The following is a 14,553-nucleotide window of genomic DNA, read 5'->3' on the forward strand; positions in this document are numbered from 1 at the left end:
AATAGAAAGTAACAATTTCTCTATTGATACTAGTATGTTTCTTAGTAAGAAGGTAATTGTTTTGTCAAGCAGATTACTAAGGTCTTAATGCGTTTGTAAAATGTCTATTACGTTATTTCCGTTCGTTTTACACTTTTAAATAACACTGTTTAAAAGGAAGTAAATGCTTTATCAGAGTTTATTACATAATAAAAAGATTTATTAAGTAATTAAAAAATATATTATCCTTTAGTAACTACTTCTAAAAGAGGATACATTATCTGAGCTTACTCTAGAATAAAAATATTTTTTTAAATAAAATTTCATGGTAAAATAGAGGTGTATTTCTGATATTTTTCTAATATGAAATTTTTATGTGCCTGGCAGACAAAAAGATACTTTGTGTTCCAAGAAAATGTTTAAGGCGTATTTAAAATTCACAACCTTTGCTTTTAATTCACATTTCTGTTAATTAGTATTTAAAAATAAAATAATTTATACCTGATAATTTTAAGAAAGTTTATCTCAGTTTTTATAAATATATTAAAAATGTATTATGTGAAATGTAGACTATGTTAATTACTTCCAGCTCTGGAATTTTTTGTTGTTTGTTTTCTTAATTTTTCAGTTAGTGTGATATAATTGACATATAACATTGTGCAAGTTTCAGTTGTACAACATAGTGGTTTGATATATGTATATATTGCAAAATGATTACCGCAGTAAGATTGGATAACATCGGTCACCTCACATACATTTTTTCCCTTGTGATGAGAACTTTAAGAAGTAATCTTAGCCAATTTCTTTCTTTTTGTATTTTGAATTTAAGTACACAAGTATAGGTGGTATACAATCTTACACTGGTTATATTAGTGTCAGGTGTACACTATAGTGATTCAACATTCTGATGTGATCACCCCACTAATTCTAGTAATCATCTGTCACTGTAAACTTATCACAATATTATTGACTATATTCGTCTTCCCTTTTTCTCCCATCCCTGCACCCCCTCCCTTCTGGTAACTGTCTCTTTAGTCTCTGTTTCTGAGTCTGTTTTTGTTTTTTTGCTTTTAGATTCACATGTAAGTGAAACCATTCTCTATTTCTCTTTCTCTGTCTGACTTATTTTACTTAGCATAGTACCATGTTGTCACAAATGGCAAAATTTCATTTTTTTTTATTGTTGCATAATATTCCATTATACATACAAAGATGAATGGATAGATCTTTATCCATTCATCTATTGATGGACACCTAGGTTGCTTCCATATCTTGGCTATTGTAACTAATCCTGAAATGAACAAGGGGGTGCATATATCTTTTTGAACTAGTGGTTTCATTTTCTTGGATAAATACCTGGAAGTGGAATTGCTGAGTCGTAATGTAGTTGCGTTAGTTTTTTGAGGGACCTCCATACTGTTTTCCATAGCGGCTGTACCAGTTTGCAGGCCCACCAACAGTGCACGAGGGTTCCCTTTTCTCCACATTCTCACCAACACATGTTTGTTGACTTTTTGATAATAACCATTCTGACTGGAGTGAGGTGGTATCTCATTGTGGTTTTTATTTGCATTTCTCTGATGATTAGTGACACTGACCATCTTTTCATATGTCTATTGGCCATCTGTATGTCCTCTTTGGAGAAATGTCTATTCAGGTCCTCTGCCCATTTTTCAATTGGATTGTTTATTTTTTTTTGTATTGAGTTGTTAAAACACTAAATTTAATGTTAGCTAAGTAAAATATACTGTAATTAGGGAAATTAATCTGTAACAAAGCATGATGCATTTAAAAATGAACTGCAAGAGAGGAAGAGAATTTATGCTGAGATAGTTGGCAGCCCAGGTAACTCTTTTGCCTATAGAGGTCTCAACCCTTGCGGAAGCTTGGTGACACTGAGTTACCAGAGAGGCAGCTTCCTGCTGTGTGCACACGCCTCTGTAACAGAGTACCCGCTGCAGCGGTAAATTAGCTCATGTGTTCTTTGGTATTAATCAGTAGAATAAAATGTATAAAACTGCTTACTCTCTCTAAACCATTTGAGTTTCCAGGTTCGGCATGATCTTGCCAGTAAAATCTTCACCTGCTGTAGCATTATGATGAAGCATGACTTCAAGGTGACCATCTATCTTCTTCCGCATATTCTAGTGTATGTCCTGTTGGGTTGTAATCAGGAAGATCAGCAGGAGGTGAGAGATAGCATTTTACTTAATATTAGTGGGAAATGTGGACCAGTGTATTCTATGTATGTGCATGTCTAAGTGCTTACAATATCCTCTTTTACTTTTTATTTACCAAAAAATGATAGAATGCTTAGTGTAGAAAGTTAGAAAATATATATTATAGATGCCCAAATATACACAGAACTTGTGAGAAAGATGTATAAGTAAGTGTTGATGGGGGTTTTTCCTGGGATTAAGGTAGGAGAGTATTTTGTTATTCATTTTATAATATTTCGTAGGTTTAATTTTGTAACCACATACATATAACATTTTAAAATGATTATTTTAATAGCATAAGTAGCATATTACTATGTTCTTAATGTAAAAATGCAAATTATACAAATAAATCAAAGTGTACCCTTTGACTTCCATTTCTGATCTCATATCCTCAGAGGTCATCACTGTTATTAATTTGATGTATATTTTTCAAGACCGTTTTTTTAAATGCACTTGGTTCTGTTTTATTCTTTGTGATGGTATCCTGTTGTAGGTATTGTTCTGCAACTTGCTTTCTTTAATTAATTAATTAATAGAGAGAGAGAGAGATAGTGTATCACTGTTTTACTAATGCGGCATAATATAATCCTTGCATTTTATAGTTGTACCATAATTTATGTAACTATTGCCATAATAATGATTATTTCCAATGTTTTGCTTTTATAAACCATGGTAAGCATCATGGCAGTTCTTACTTATGATAGTGTGTATGTGTATCTAGAGTAAATTCCAAAAAGCAAAACTGTTGGGTTATATGGTATATAATTTAAAATCAATGACTGCAAAATTGGCTATACTGATTTATAGTCCTACCAGCAGTTCACAAGTGTATCCATTTCCCATATACTTGCCAGCACTTGATATTTTAAAACATTTAAAATTTAGGCAACTTGGTGGATTAAAAAAGAAAAGGACATTTTATTTTTAATTTTCATCTTCATTATTACCAGTAGTTATGTTCATTGGCCATTTTGATTAGTTTTCTGTAAATCGTCTGTTCACATCCTCTACTTATTGTGTGTGTGTGTGTGTGTGTGTGTGTGTGTCGGTGTGTGTGTGTATGTGTGTGTGTTGTGTGTGTCCCTTTTAATTAATTGGTAGCATTTCTGCATATATTCTGGATACCAATTTGTGCCAGTTATATCTTGCAAAAATCTTTCCTAGTTAGTAGTTTTCTTTTTAACTTTTGTTTATGCCTTTTTCCATGGAGAGATTTTAAATGTAAATTCCAAATTTATAAATCTTTTATAACTTGCGAATTTTAAGCATTTTTGTTTTGCCTTCTCTTAATCCTATGTCATGTACATACTTCCTACATTTTCTTTTAATCCTTTTGATTTTACATTTAGCCTTTCAATTATTCCGAAATTGATTTCTTTGGATAGTATGAGATATTGTTTTAAGTTGTTTTACTAGTAGTTAATAATAGTTTCATTTTCATTTATTGAATAATCGAGAAGAATTTAAAAATATTTTTGTACTTCCTTTTATGACTTTTCTTTTTAGGGTAACCTTTTATTGGCTTAATAAGAAAGATAATTTATTATTAATCCATTGTGGGTTTTTTCTTTTCAAAATTGTTGCCTAAGAATGGTTAGTCTTATATGTTAGATAGTAGTAAAATGACATTATATAGACATATTACTAACCATAAAATTAATTCTTAGGTTTATGCAGAAATTATGGCCGTTCTAAAGCATGATGATCAACATACCATAAGTACCCAAGACAGTGCATCTGATCTCTGTCAACTCAGCACACAGACTGTGTTCTCCATGCTTGACCATCTCACACAGTGGGCGAGGCACAAATTTCAGGCACTGAATGCTGAGAAATTTCCACAGAGCAAATCAAACAGAGATAAGGTAGACTCAATGGGTGAGTTATAACTTCTCTTTGTTTTCTTAATTATTAACCAATTAGCTTCTTTCTGTATCAATTCTATAATTTAAGTATTAGCTTTTAAAAGACCTGTTTTCTTGTATACCATTCTTTTTCTTAAGGTGGCCATTTCACTGAGAAAGAGCAGTGATTTATAGTTAGAAAACCTCTATAAATTCTGTCACATTCATTGCTTTAGGCAAGACACAACCTAATTTTTCTTCTTAGAAGATTGAGTATTAAAGAAGATGATGAATATATGAATTGTAAAGTGTGAAATAAATGCCGTGTTACTATTGTTACTAACCTACCCCTAACTGTTAACATTTGCTGCGTGTCACCTCAGTGTATTGTGTGCATTTACTTTATGTCCCCTCAGTATGTGTGTATATACATATACATACGCATACATATACATGTAGTGAACTGTTCCTTATCCTTTTTCACTTGTGAAATACTCTGCAATCTTTTTCACATTTAAGTTTTAAATTTCAAAGATTTTAATTTCATGGCCTCCCCCTGCCCGCTCCTCACATACGTTTTTTATTCATTTCCTGACCTCTTTCGGGTAGTTTTTTTTATCCAGCAGCTCTCCAGAAAATGCCTAATACGTGTTACTACACTATGCCCTGCTGCACCTACTGTTGCGCTCTTTTTCCCTGTGGTATCACAACTCCCACTAAGGTGATTAAAAGGGAAATCTTATTAGCGTTAAAAATGACATCTGCCCCTATGGTATAAGCATTTGGTGAGAAGAATAAAGATAGTAATGGATTCTCTTAACATTTTGGAACCTTTTTTTTTTTTTTCATTCTTGTAGCAAGTAGATGAACTATGTTATCTGTCTGCTTCTGTATACCTCAGCCATTTTAATGGACATTATATGTTTTCCCCCCAAGGCTTTGGGGTTAATTGAACAAATTGACTAACAATTCTTAAAGAGGCCTCCACTTACACAGTTCTCAGTTTCTGAGCATCTTTCTCTTGTTCTTATACCTGTGAAAGCACATACATTCCTCTTGTTAAGCACAATAGTTTATTTTTCTAAAAAATTTTGAGCTTGCACTAATTATCTGTTTGGGGGAATTTTTTTTTCCTGGAGTATGGCTAATATATTTTTCCATTAATTTAACATTTAAATGTTCCTGTTTCTGCAAGTGAAAATGTTACTATAAAACCAAGTATGAACTCTGTTATCACCATTTCTACTAACATTGCGATGAAAATTCTAGCATTTAAGAATGTTTGCTATGGTTCAAAAGTACAATACCTTTAACATTCCTCATAATTTGAAATGGTCTACAAATTTTGATGGAAGTAAGGGACTTATTTTAAATATAATTTATTTTAAATTTACTATCTTGATTGTTTAAATTTTGGAGAAATTTATATTTCCTGTTTTCTACATACTGTTATGAATCATTATTAAAATTAATATGCTTTAAACAAGAATTCACAAATTGGACTGTCCTCATTTAGAAGTTTCCAAATTACGTCTTTTCTTAGACTCTTGAAAAAAATTACCCTTTTAAAATATTTGTGATTTTACTTCAAAGGTAATTTTACTTTCAGTTTCCATTGTAATAGTTGATATTGTATATGTGGCAACGCAGGAAAAACATAGATTGTTAAAGAAGTCTAAACTTTAAAATGAAAAAGAAGTCTATTTCCATAATTCTGCTTTTTTCCTACCAATAGCTGTACTCTATTGGTGTTTTTTATAGTTATCAGTATAATTAACTAATCTTTATATCTATTCTATCATGTTTCTATCTTTTCAACATTTGCTAAAATTTACATTTAATCCTCACTACAACATTGTAGGGATGGCCAGGCAGATACTAATACTTCCCTTTTATTTATGAGGAAACAGAAACTCAAATGAATGTCTGAGATAAGTAATAAAGGTGAAGTTGGAGCAAGAATCCTTTGATCAAGCAGCTTGTTGACAGCTACATTCTAAATATGATACCTGAAAACGTTTAGATTAATTTAGCTAGTGAAATCAATTGAATTGAAAATAAATATGTTGAAATTAAAACTGACACTTCAAATTTCATCCTCTAAGTCTTTAATTACTGAATTATCTTTTTATAACCTAGTGTCCAGTGTGGATTATGAAGACTATCAGAGTGTAAGCCGTTTTCTAGATCTCATACCTCAAGATACTCTGGCAGTGGCTTCCTTTCGCTCCAAAGCATACACACGAGCTGTCATGCACTTTGAATCATTTATTACAGAAAAGAGACAAGATATTCAAGAGCATCTCGGATTTTTACAGGTTTGAAATTAATATAGTGAACTTAATAATGGTATTTATCGCCAGTCTAGTACATTTTTATTGTTCATTTTACCAAGTCTTTTAGATGCTGTGCTAGGCTCTAGATATTTTTGTAATAGAAGCTTATAGATTGGTGGAAAGAGAGAAGCATCAGTTGGGTGTAGTGTCTTAAGTACAGGGACGTAGATATGCCCTGAGGAAGGACAGTTCACTCATCTTCTATGTGGGGTATGGTGAGAGATGGGAGTGGGGAGCAGGGGTCAGTAAGGGCTTCTTGAAGATGCTGTCTGAGCTGGATCTTCAAAAATGAATGAATGACAGGTAAAAGGAGGACAAAAGGTATTCCAAGCAGAGGCATCCCTGTGGATTTGGAAGAGTGTGGATATGTGCCAAAGAGGAAAGTGTTAGTTTTAGAGTGGCAGAGGAAAGATAGAGCTTTGGGCAGAGGAAAGGTAAATCACAGAGGACTTTTAAGTTGCCCAAGATTCTTAGAGGATTTGAACCAGGGAAGTGCTTTAGTCAGATGACACTTTAGCTGACTGCCTGTGGCAGTCATGGAGGAAGGGTTTGAAAGGGCTGTGCTTTAAGGCAAGCAGGCCATTACTAGTGTCATGAGAAATGGGGGCCTGAATTTGGGGTAGGTGGATAGAGGGATGGACTGGTTATAACAGGAGTCAACCATGACAACGCTGGTGAAGTAACGGTTTAGGTGATAATATTATGACTGGGGGAAGACCGGAAACTAGGGGTAGGTGGGGCTAATACAGTGGGATTAAATAAAAGGTCAAAATTGGTGGGCTTTTTTCAGGTCAAAAAGCAAAGTGTAGTGGGAGAATGGAATATGAGTACTGGTATTCTGGCTAAATATTAGCCCTTTCCTATCTTTGCTTTCCTCCTTATCCAGCTGTGAGTCTGTTTGTTCATTGTTCAATCATTCCCTTTACAAGGACGTTCAAGTCCCTTGTCTTTCTCCCTCTGTTGTACACACTTTGTAAAACTTGAGCCCTGGATACACTCACCCTCTTTCTTCCTAGTGTCTGCATGTAAGCAGCTGAACATTCTAGAGAAAAATCACGCAGTCACAGATGAGGTTTTTAACTGCTTTTCAGTTCATAATCTCAGACATCAGCAGGGCTCTAACTTGCCTTCAGTCCTTCTAGGTTTCTTTAGTAAGCCACACGCCCACTCTTCAAGATGGCTCTTACCTTATCTTAGAACATTTCTCACCGCCACCTCACTGACTCTCAACTGATGGTCTTACTCCATTTGTCGTTAGGAAAATAGAAGCCACATGTCTGCCAAATCTGAAAACACACTGGCTTCTGCGCCGTATTCTTTTTCTTCTCTTTTGTTGTTCCTAAGGAAGTATCCCTTCCTGTCAAAAAGTCCTACTTGTATTCTCAATTTCAAGGATTTAGCTCCTTGAAATATTCCTGCTTTCTCTAGTACCATTAATTTCTCTTTCTTAACCAGAGTATACAGAGTACACAGACATGCTCTGGTATCTCTTTTATAAATTTTTAAAATTTCATCTATCTTAGGTTTTCCTTCAGGCACTTCCCACCTCTCTGTTTCCATTCACAGCAGTTTTTAAAAGAATTATCTGTCTTCCCTATTTTCACTTCCCATTTACTCTTCCCATTCCAACAAGCCTTCTTTCTCCATTCCACTGACACTGCTCTTGCCAAAAAAGTCAGCTGCCTCATGTTATCAGATCCACACAGTGTTTCCCAGTCCTCATTTTCTTAACCTCACAGCACCATCTGACCACTCCTTTCTTAGTGAGACATTTGCTTTTCTCCCACGGCTCCTGTGATACCACGTTCTCCAGGTTTCTTCAGACTAGTCTGGTTTCTCCTCTCACTCCTTTGTTAGTTCTTCCTTATCTTTAAATACAGAGTAGAAGCACTCTGCTTTCCCTCCCTCTCTGGTCTCTCTCTCTCCCCCCCCCCCCATCCTTCCCTCCCTCCCTCCCCCTTTCTGTCCCTCCCTCTTCTCATTTCCTAAATCATGCCAGCCTTTCCCCTGTCATCTTTGAAGTTTTTGTCTTAAGCCTGAATATTTCCTTCGAACCCAAATTTGATGTCTTGGGTTTCTTGAAGGCATCTAAATATCAGTATATTAAAATGATTGTTTAATTTTTTTTTGTTTTAAAATTTAGTGAAACACTTATAAATTATACTCAACAGAATTTATTATAAATTGGGTTTGAAGAGAGTTCAGAACCTTGAGGTTCCTTATAGCTCTTATTATCAATAACAGTTACTAATGTACGTTTGTATTTAAGTGGAATAAGTGTTGTGGTAATAGAATGGCTGGGAATAAAGTTGTAATTTTATTGTGAGTATGCCTTGAAAGAAAAACTTATTATTGCTTTGAGAAAAAAATTATCATGTGTCCTTTTCACATAAACTGGTGGTTTTATAGTTTTATTTTCAGTTGTATTTTTCCCTTCATGTGATTGTTTTTTAATGGTGAACAAAGAAATTATATGCTGCTATGCATGAACCTGATGGAGTGGCTGGAGTGAGCGCCATTCGAAAGGCAGAACCATCTCTGAAAGAACAGATCCTTGAACATGAAAGCATTGGCTTACTGAGGGATGCCACTGCTTGTTATGACAGGGCTATTCAGCTAGAACCAGACCAGGTAAGATAATAAATAAAAGCAATGTAATGAAGAGCCCTAAACTAGGAACTCTGGAAAACTTCATTTCAATACCATCTCTCCCAGTGTCCCAGTGTGTCTGGAAAATATTTAACCATCTCTGAGCTGGAGTTTCCTGATTGATAAAATAAAAGACATGCTAGATGATCTCAAAGATCCTTTCCACTGCCAAATTTCTGTGACCTTAGAAATCCCCCAAGTGAATGAGATTTACTATGGAGTATGTTTCCATTAAACTGTGTGTCCAATTGCTCTAAACTTTATATAATTTTAGTTTGCTAGTAGAAGTATAAGACATACATCAATTTTTAATAATAATAATAATGATTCTCTATAGTCTAAGAAACTTCTTCAGATTTCACATGCCTCCTACCAACATATGTGAATCTCTGAAATAATCCCAGAGAATCAGTGAGTTAGTTACCAATGGGGTTATGTTACATATCTTATGTTTATTGGGACAGGAAAGGGGCTTAGAATCGTTGATTTATACTTGTTGGTTTAGATTCTCTCTAATCTTGGGGTAGTGCTTTTTGTCATGTTTGACATGTTCATTTCTCAGAAGCTCAGTGTCCAGGGCCTTTATTTTTCACAATCTTGTTTTCAATTTTAAAGAATATTGCTAAATAATCCTATTTAACTTTTTAGTTCTAAAGCTCCAAATCCACAGTAACATTATAACCTTGAGTATTCCTTTTTAATGTGACAAATAATCTTTAAATAAAATATATTTGATCTGAACCAAAAATTAGACCAAATCCAGAAAAAAATACAATTAATCTGCGATTTTTAAGGTTATTTGTATTTAAAAAAATAAAAAATTCAGATGTCTGGCCAAACTAAGAAGGGTAGGCTCAATGAGGTAAATCGTTCTGGTTTTTTAAAAAATAAATATTGTTTAAGCTGTTACTGGTTCCCAAGATATATTTGAAGTGACAATTGTTATTTTAAATATTTTTAAAATTTTAGATCATTCATTATCATGGTGTAGTGAAGTCCATGTTGGGTCTTGGTCAGCTGTCTACTGTAATCACCCAGGTTAATGGAGTTCATGCTAACAGGTAGTATTTTTTAAAAGAACGATTTTCTTTTGTTATTGTATCTTAATGGGGAATTTATAAATTAATGAATTGGGCTGACATAATGTTTAACTGAAGTAATGAAATATTTTTGTTTTCATGCATTGGAGATAAGCACCAAAAAATAGTTTTTCCTATTTTCTTGTAAGTTGATCTGACACTTAAAAACTTACCTTCTGTCCAAAGAGTCATCCTTGAATTAGATCTGCTTTAAGACAGGAACCTTCCAAAGCTCACTTACTCCTGATGAAGCTCATAGAGGCACTTCCAAAGGGGATCTAAGCTCTAATGATGCCTAGGTTATCAGCATTAGTTATTTTCTGTGTTGGGGAGGGAGAAACTTTGTGACTCCATAACTCCATATGGAATACCACCAGATTCTGTGTTTTTTATTTTCCCCTAATGAAAGCAGCCTTCCTTTCATAAAGAAAGTGGGTTTGTTATAGCAAACCAAATGATACCCCCCACCCCCGCCCCCAAATAGCACTTACATGTGGCAAACATTAGGCCACACAGTTCTAATTTGGAGACCGATTGTGGAGGTTGGTTCTGTTCTTGAACTGCCTTGCTCTGAGAACTGAAAGCCGTATTGCTTAATGTATTTACCAGACCCCAACTGAGTTTTCTGGCCAGTGAGATCTGGTTGAAAGGGATGGGATCTTAGTTAACCACAGAGCACACAGGCCACTGTTTTCAGTTAGATGACTCTGAGAAAGCTCTTTTAAGTATAGCTAGTTTCTATCAATCCCAAAATGTGATTTCTAAAGACCACCATTCTGAAATGTCTCAGAGCAGAAGAGCTCACTGTTGGCTACATGGTTTCGTAGTTGTGGAATTTATGAAACGATGGAGGAAACTTTGTAGAAGCAGGGAAAGAATGGTTGTGTGTTTTAACTATGTTTCTCCAGAACATATTAGTTGAGAGGCCTTATGAATAAAGGGATTGCAGGGATTGGGACTGTTTCTCTTGGCTGAAGCCAAGGTGTCAAATTTCCTGATGATGCTTACTGGACAGGCAGACTCCTCTTGTCTTCTCTTTGGGTTTGGGATGCCTACAACCTCCTGATCTGTGTGAAAAGGCAAGTGTCAGTATTCAGGGAATGCCACTGTACCATATGGGAGCAAATGGACATTGAGGGGGCGTGTTTTCCTTGGGCGAATATTTGCATTTAAACAAATATTTTTCCAAAATTATTGACTGTGCTTGACCTAAACAGTCATTCTTTTTAATGCATCCATTTATGGGGCCAAGTCCTCACAGCCTGGTCCCCTTTGCCATTTCGTACTTTTTGCTATCATGCTTGGTATGACACATTCCTCTGGATAGCAAATCCTGCTAATGCTACTCAGATTTTTATCCTAAAACCTTGATATTCTAGCATCTGGTGATAAACTTGTAAAGTTATTAAAAATTGTACTTTTGAAAATTATATTTCTATTGCATTTCTTTAAATTGTTTTTGGTGGTATTTCATGTTTAGGAATTAGGTAATATTAAATATTTATGATATTTTAGATTTTTTAAAATAAAAATTGACTCATTTATTACATTTTCTTTATGTGTTTTTACCACAGAAGAGCAAGGAGAGCATTTATCCCAGCCTCTCTGAGTCTGTTATTTATAATATGGGTATATGTGTGCCTTTCATTGTCATTAGTTAATTAAATGGCAAAATGTGCCTAGCCCAGGGTCTAGCATATATAGCAGGTATTCATTGAAATGGTATGATTAATAAAGAGAAAATATGGGGAAAATCTAGCTGCTTTTATGCAGTCATGATCCAAAATGTCACTAGCCATCTTAGTGTCATAGAAGTAGAATACTTAGGAGAAATAATTACTTATATCATACTGGTTTTACAAACCCAAATTTTAAAGTAACTGAAGATGGTTTCAGAGTAGGTATATATTTTAGTTAGCTAATTTTGTATCCTTTGTTATGCCATTGACACATCATTTGTTTTTCTTATGCCTTTATTATTGAGTGTTCTATGCACCCCCCAACTGCCTCTGACCACCCCAACAGCTGTTATATTTTTATCTTATATTTAATTCAAAATCCAAAATTACTAGAATTGCTTACTTCGGAATGCTTGTATGGTCAGTTCGCTGTTTTCCTATTTTCCGTTTGTTCAAGTTAAGCATAGCGCTAATCTTACAACTACAGTTCGTAATTATCCAAGTATTAGTTCTGCTCTAACACGTGGCACAATTTAATTCATCAAGGAATGGCATTTTTAAATGGCTCTATCAGAAGTAGTTATTGAAGAAATGTTTTCAGGGAATGCAAAGATTAAAATTTGAGAGGTTCTTTTGGATACAGATAATTATTTTGTATCTGTGTACAAAATACAATACAATACAAATATAATAAATAGAGTGATAAATAAATATATTAAATAGAGTATTTAAACCAATGAAAAAAATCTTTAAATGCCATTTTAAATAAATAGAAGATTGGTTGATATGGGTTTCTTTTAATAGGTCTGAATGGACAGATGAATTAAACACGTACAGAGTGGAAGCAGCTTGGAAATTGTCACAGTGGGATTTGGTGGAAAACTATTTGGCAGCAGGTAAAATTACTTCTTGAAATATAAGCAGTTTTAATATCCCATATATATTCAGACTTAAGTATCTAAGGAACAGTCATAAACTTAGCCTGTTTTGTGATAGCATTGTTTAGTTGTTCCAAGTAGAATGAAACCATCTGTTCACTATTTCTCCTGACCATTTTACCAAATGAAATAAAGCTTGTTCTTGGACCCAGCTACTGTGGTCCTTGACTCTTCATTTGTTTTTCAGATGGAAAATCTACAACATGGAGTGTCAGACTGGGACAGCTATTGCTCTCAGCCAAAAAGAGAGATGTCATAGGTTTTTATGACACACTGAAACTAGTGAGAGCAGAACAAATTGTACCTCTTTCAGCTGCAAGCTTTGAAAGAGGCTCTTACCAACGAGGATATGAGTATATTGTGAGGTATTTAGAAGTTTCTGTTTTTATATCTCTGGTCTATAAGTGTCATTTGACAGGCTTAGAATTCTTTGATTTGTGCATAACTGACAGTATGTTTGGTATCATGCGTAGCTAGACAAAATTGCTCTCATTCTTTAACTCACAATCACCCTGTAGTTTTTAAAAAAATGTTCTAACATACGTGCTGTTAATTAGAAAGGCAATTATGAGACTTCTAAAAAATAACCAAAAAAGATTTGTCCTGGTGTAATCCAAAGTTTATTTTCTATACAACTAATCTAAATCTAGATATCTATTGTACTCAGCACACTGGTTCTTGGTGTTGTTGGTTCCTTTTCTCTCTTCTCATTTAGAAATACATTACATTATTAGATAGGAATATTGAATTTCAGAGGTAAGAAAGAACATCATGGAAAACATTTTAGATTTGTTAATTCATTCTCTGAAGAAAATAATTAAACAAATTTTTTAATGAACTATAATAAATTAAAAAGATAAGTATGCAATATTTTTAGAAGAATTTACTATATTTTGTATCAGCTCATTTGGTAACAGCTTAATGAAACCAGAGATTGAACGACAGAGATTAATTCTGTTCTGTAGTTACTCAGCTGCATTCTTTTTTTTTTTTTTTTAATTTATTGGGGTGGCAATTGTTACTGAAATTACATAGATTTCAGGTGTACAATTCTGTATTACATCATCTATAAATCCCATTGTGTGTTCACCACCCAGAATCAGTTCTCCTTCCATCACCATTTATTTGATCCCCCTTACCCTCATCTCCCACCCCCCACCCCCCTTACCTTCTGCTAACCACTAAACTATTGTCTGGGTCTATGAGTTTTTGTTTCTCAGTTGTTTGTCTTGTTCTTTTGTTGTTTTTGGTTTATATACCACATATCAGTGAAATCATATGGTTCTCTGCTTTTTCTGTCTGACTTATTTCGCTTAGCATCATACTCTCAAGATCCATCCATGTCACAAATGTTCCTATATCATCTTTTCTTACCGCCAAATAGTATTCCATTGTGTATATATACCACAACTTCTTTATCCATTCCAACATTTTGGTTGTTTCCATGTCTTGGCCACCGTAAACAAAGCTGCAATGAACATTGGAGCACACGTGTCTTTATCTCTAAATGTTTTCAGATTTTTGGGGTAGATACCCAGGAGAGGGATTGCTGGGTCATATGGTAATTCTATTTGTAATTTTTTGAGGAACCTCCACACTGCCTTCCGTAATGGCTGCACTAGTCTGCATTCCCACCAACAGTGTATGAGCGTTCCTTTTTCTCCACAGCCTCTCCAACACTTATTACTATTTGTCTTGTTGATGATAGCCATTCTTACTGGGGAGAGGTGATATCTCATTGTGGTTTTGATTTGCATTTCTCTGATGATTAGTGATGTTGAGCATTTTTTCATATGTTTATTTGCCATTTGTATGTCCTCTTTGGAGAAA

The 14,553-nt window shown here is 34.4% G+C and overlaps 1 protein-coding gene across 6 annotated transcripts in view; it reads left to right on the forward strand.

Annotated features, from left to right (window-relative positions):
• Window positions 1-14,553, forward strand: part of ATR (ATR checkpoint kinase) — a 118,552-nt gene that overhangs the window by 61,652 nt on the left and 42,347 nt on the right. For all 6 annotated transcript variants that reach the window (XR_012497057.1, XR_012497058.1, XM_074334043.1 and 3 more), the window contains 7 exons: window positions 2,031-2,168; window positions 3,866-4,076; window positions 6,182-6,360; window positions 8,845-9,009; window positions 9,997-10,088; window positions 12,590-12,681; window positions 12,911-13,088. Coding sequence is in view for 4 of the 6 variants with exons in the window: in XM_074334043.1 (XP_074190144.1) it covers window positions 2,031-2,168; window positions 3,866-4,076; window positions 6,182-6,360; window positions 8,845-9,009; window positions 9,997-10,088; window positions 12,590-12,681; window positions 12,911-13,088 (1,055 nt within the window). In the remaining 2 variants the exon portion in view is untranslated. The remainder of the gene's footprint in view (window positions 1-2,030; window positions 2,169-3,865; window positions 4,077-6,181; window positions 6,361-8,844; window positions 9,010-9,996; window positions 10,089-12,589; window positions 12,682-12,910; window positions 13,089-14,553) is intronic.

Source organism: Rhinolophus sinicus, linkage group LG01 (genome assembly GCF_036562045.2).
Source record: "Rhinolophus sinicus isolate RSC01 linkage group LG01, ASM3656204v1, whole genome shotgun sequence".
NCBI classification, from domain to species: domain Eukaryota; kingdom Metazoa; phylum Chordata; class Mammalia; order Chiroptera; family Rhinolophidae; genus Rhinolophus; species Rhinolophus sinicus.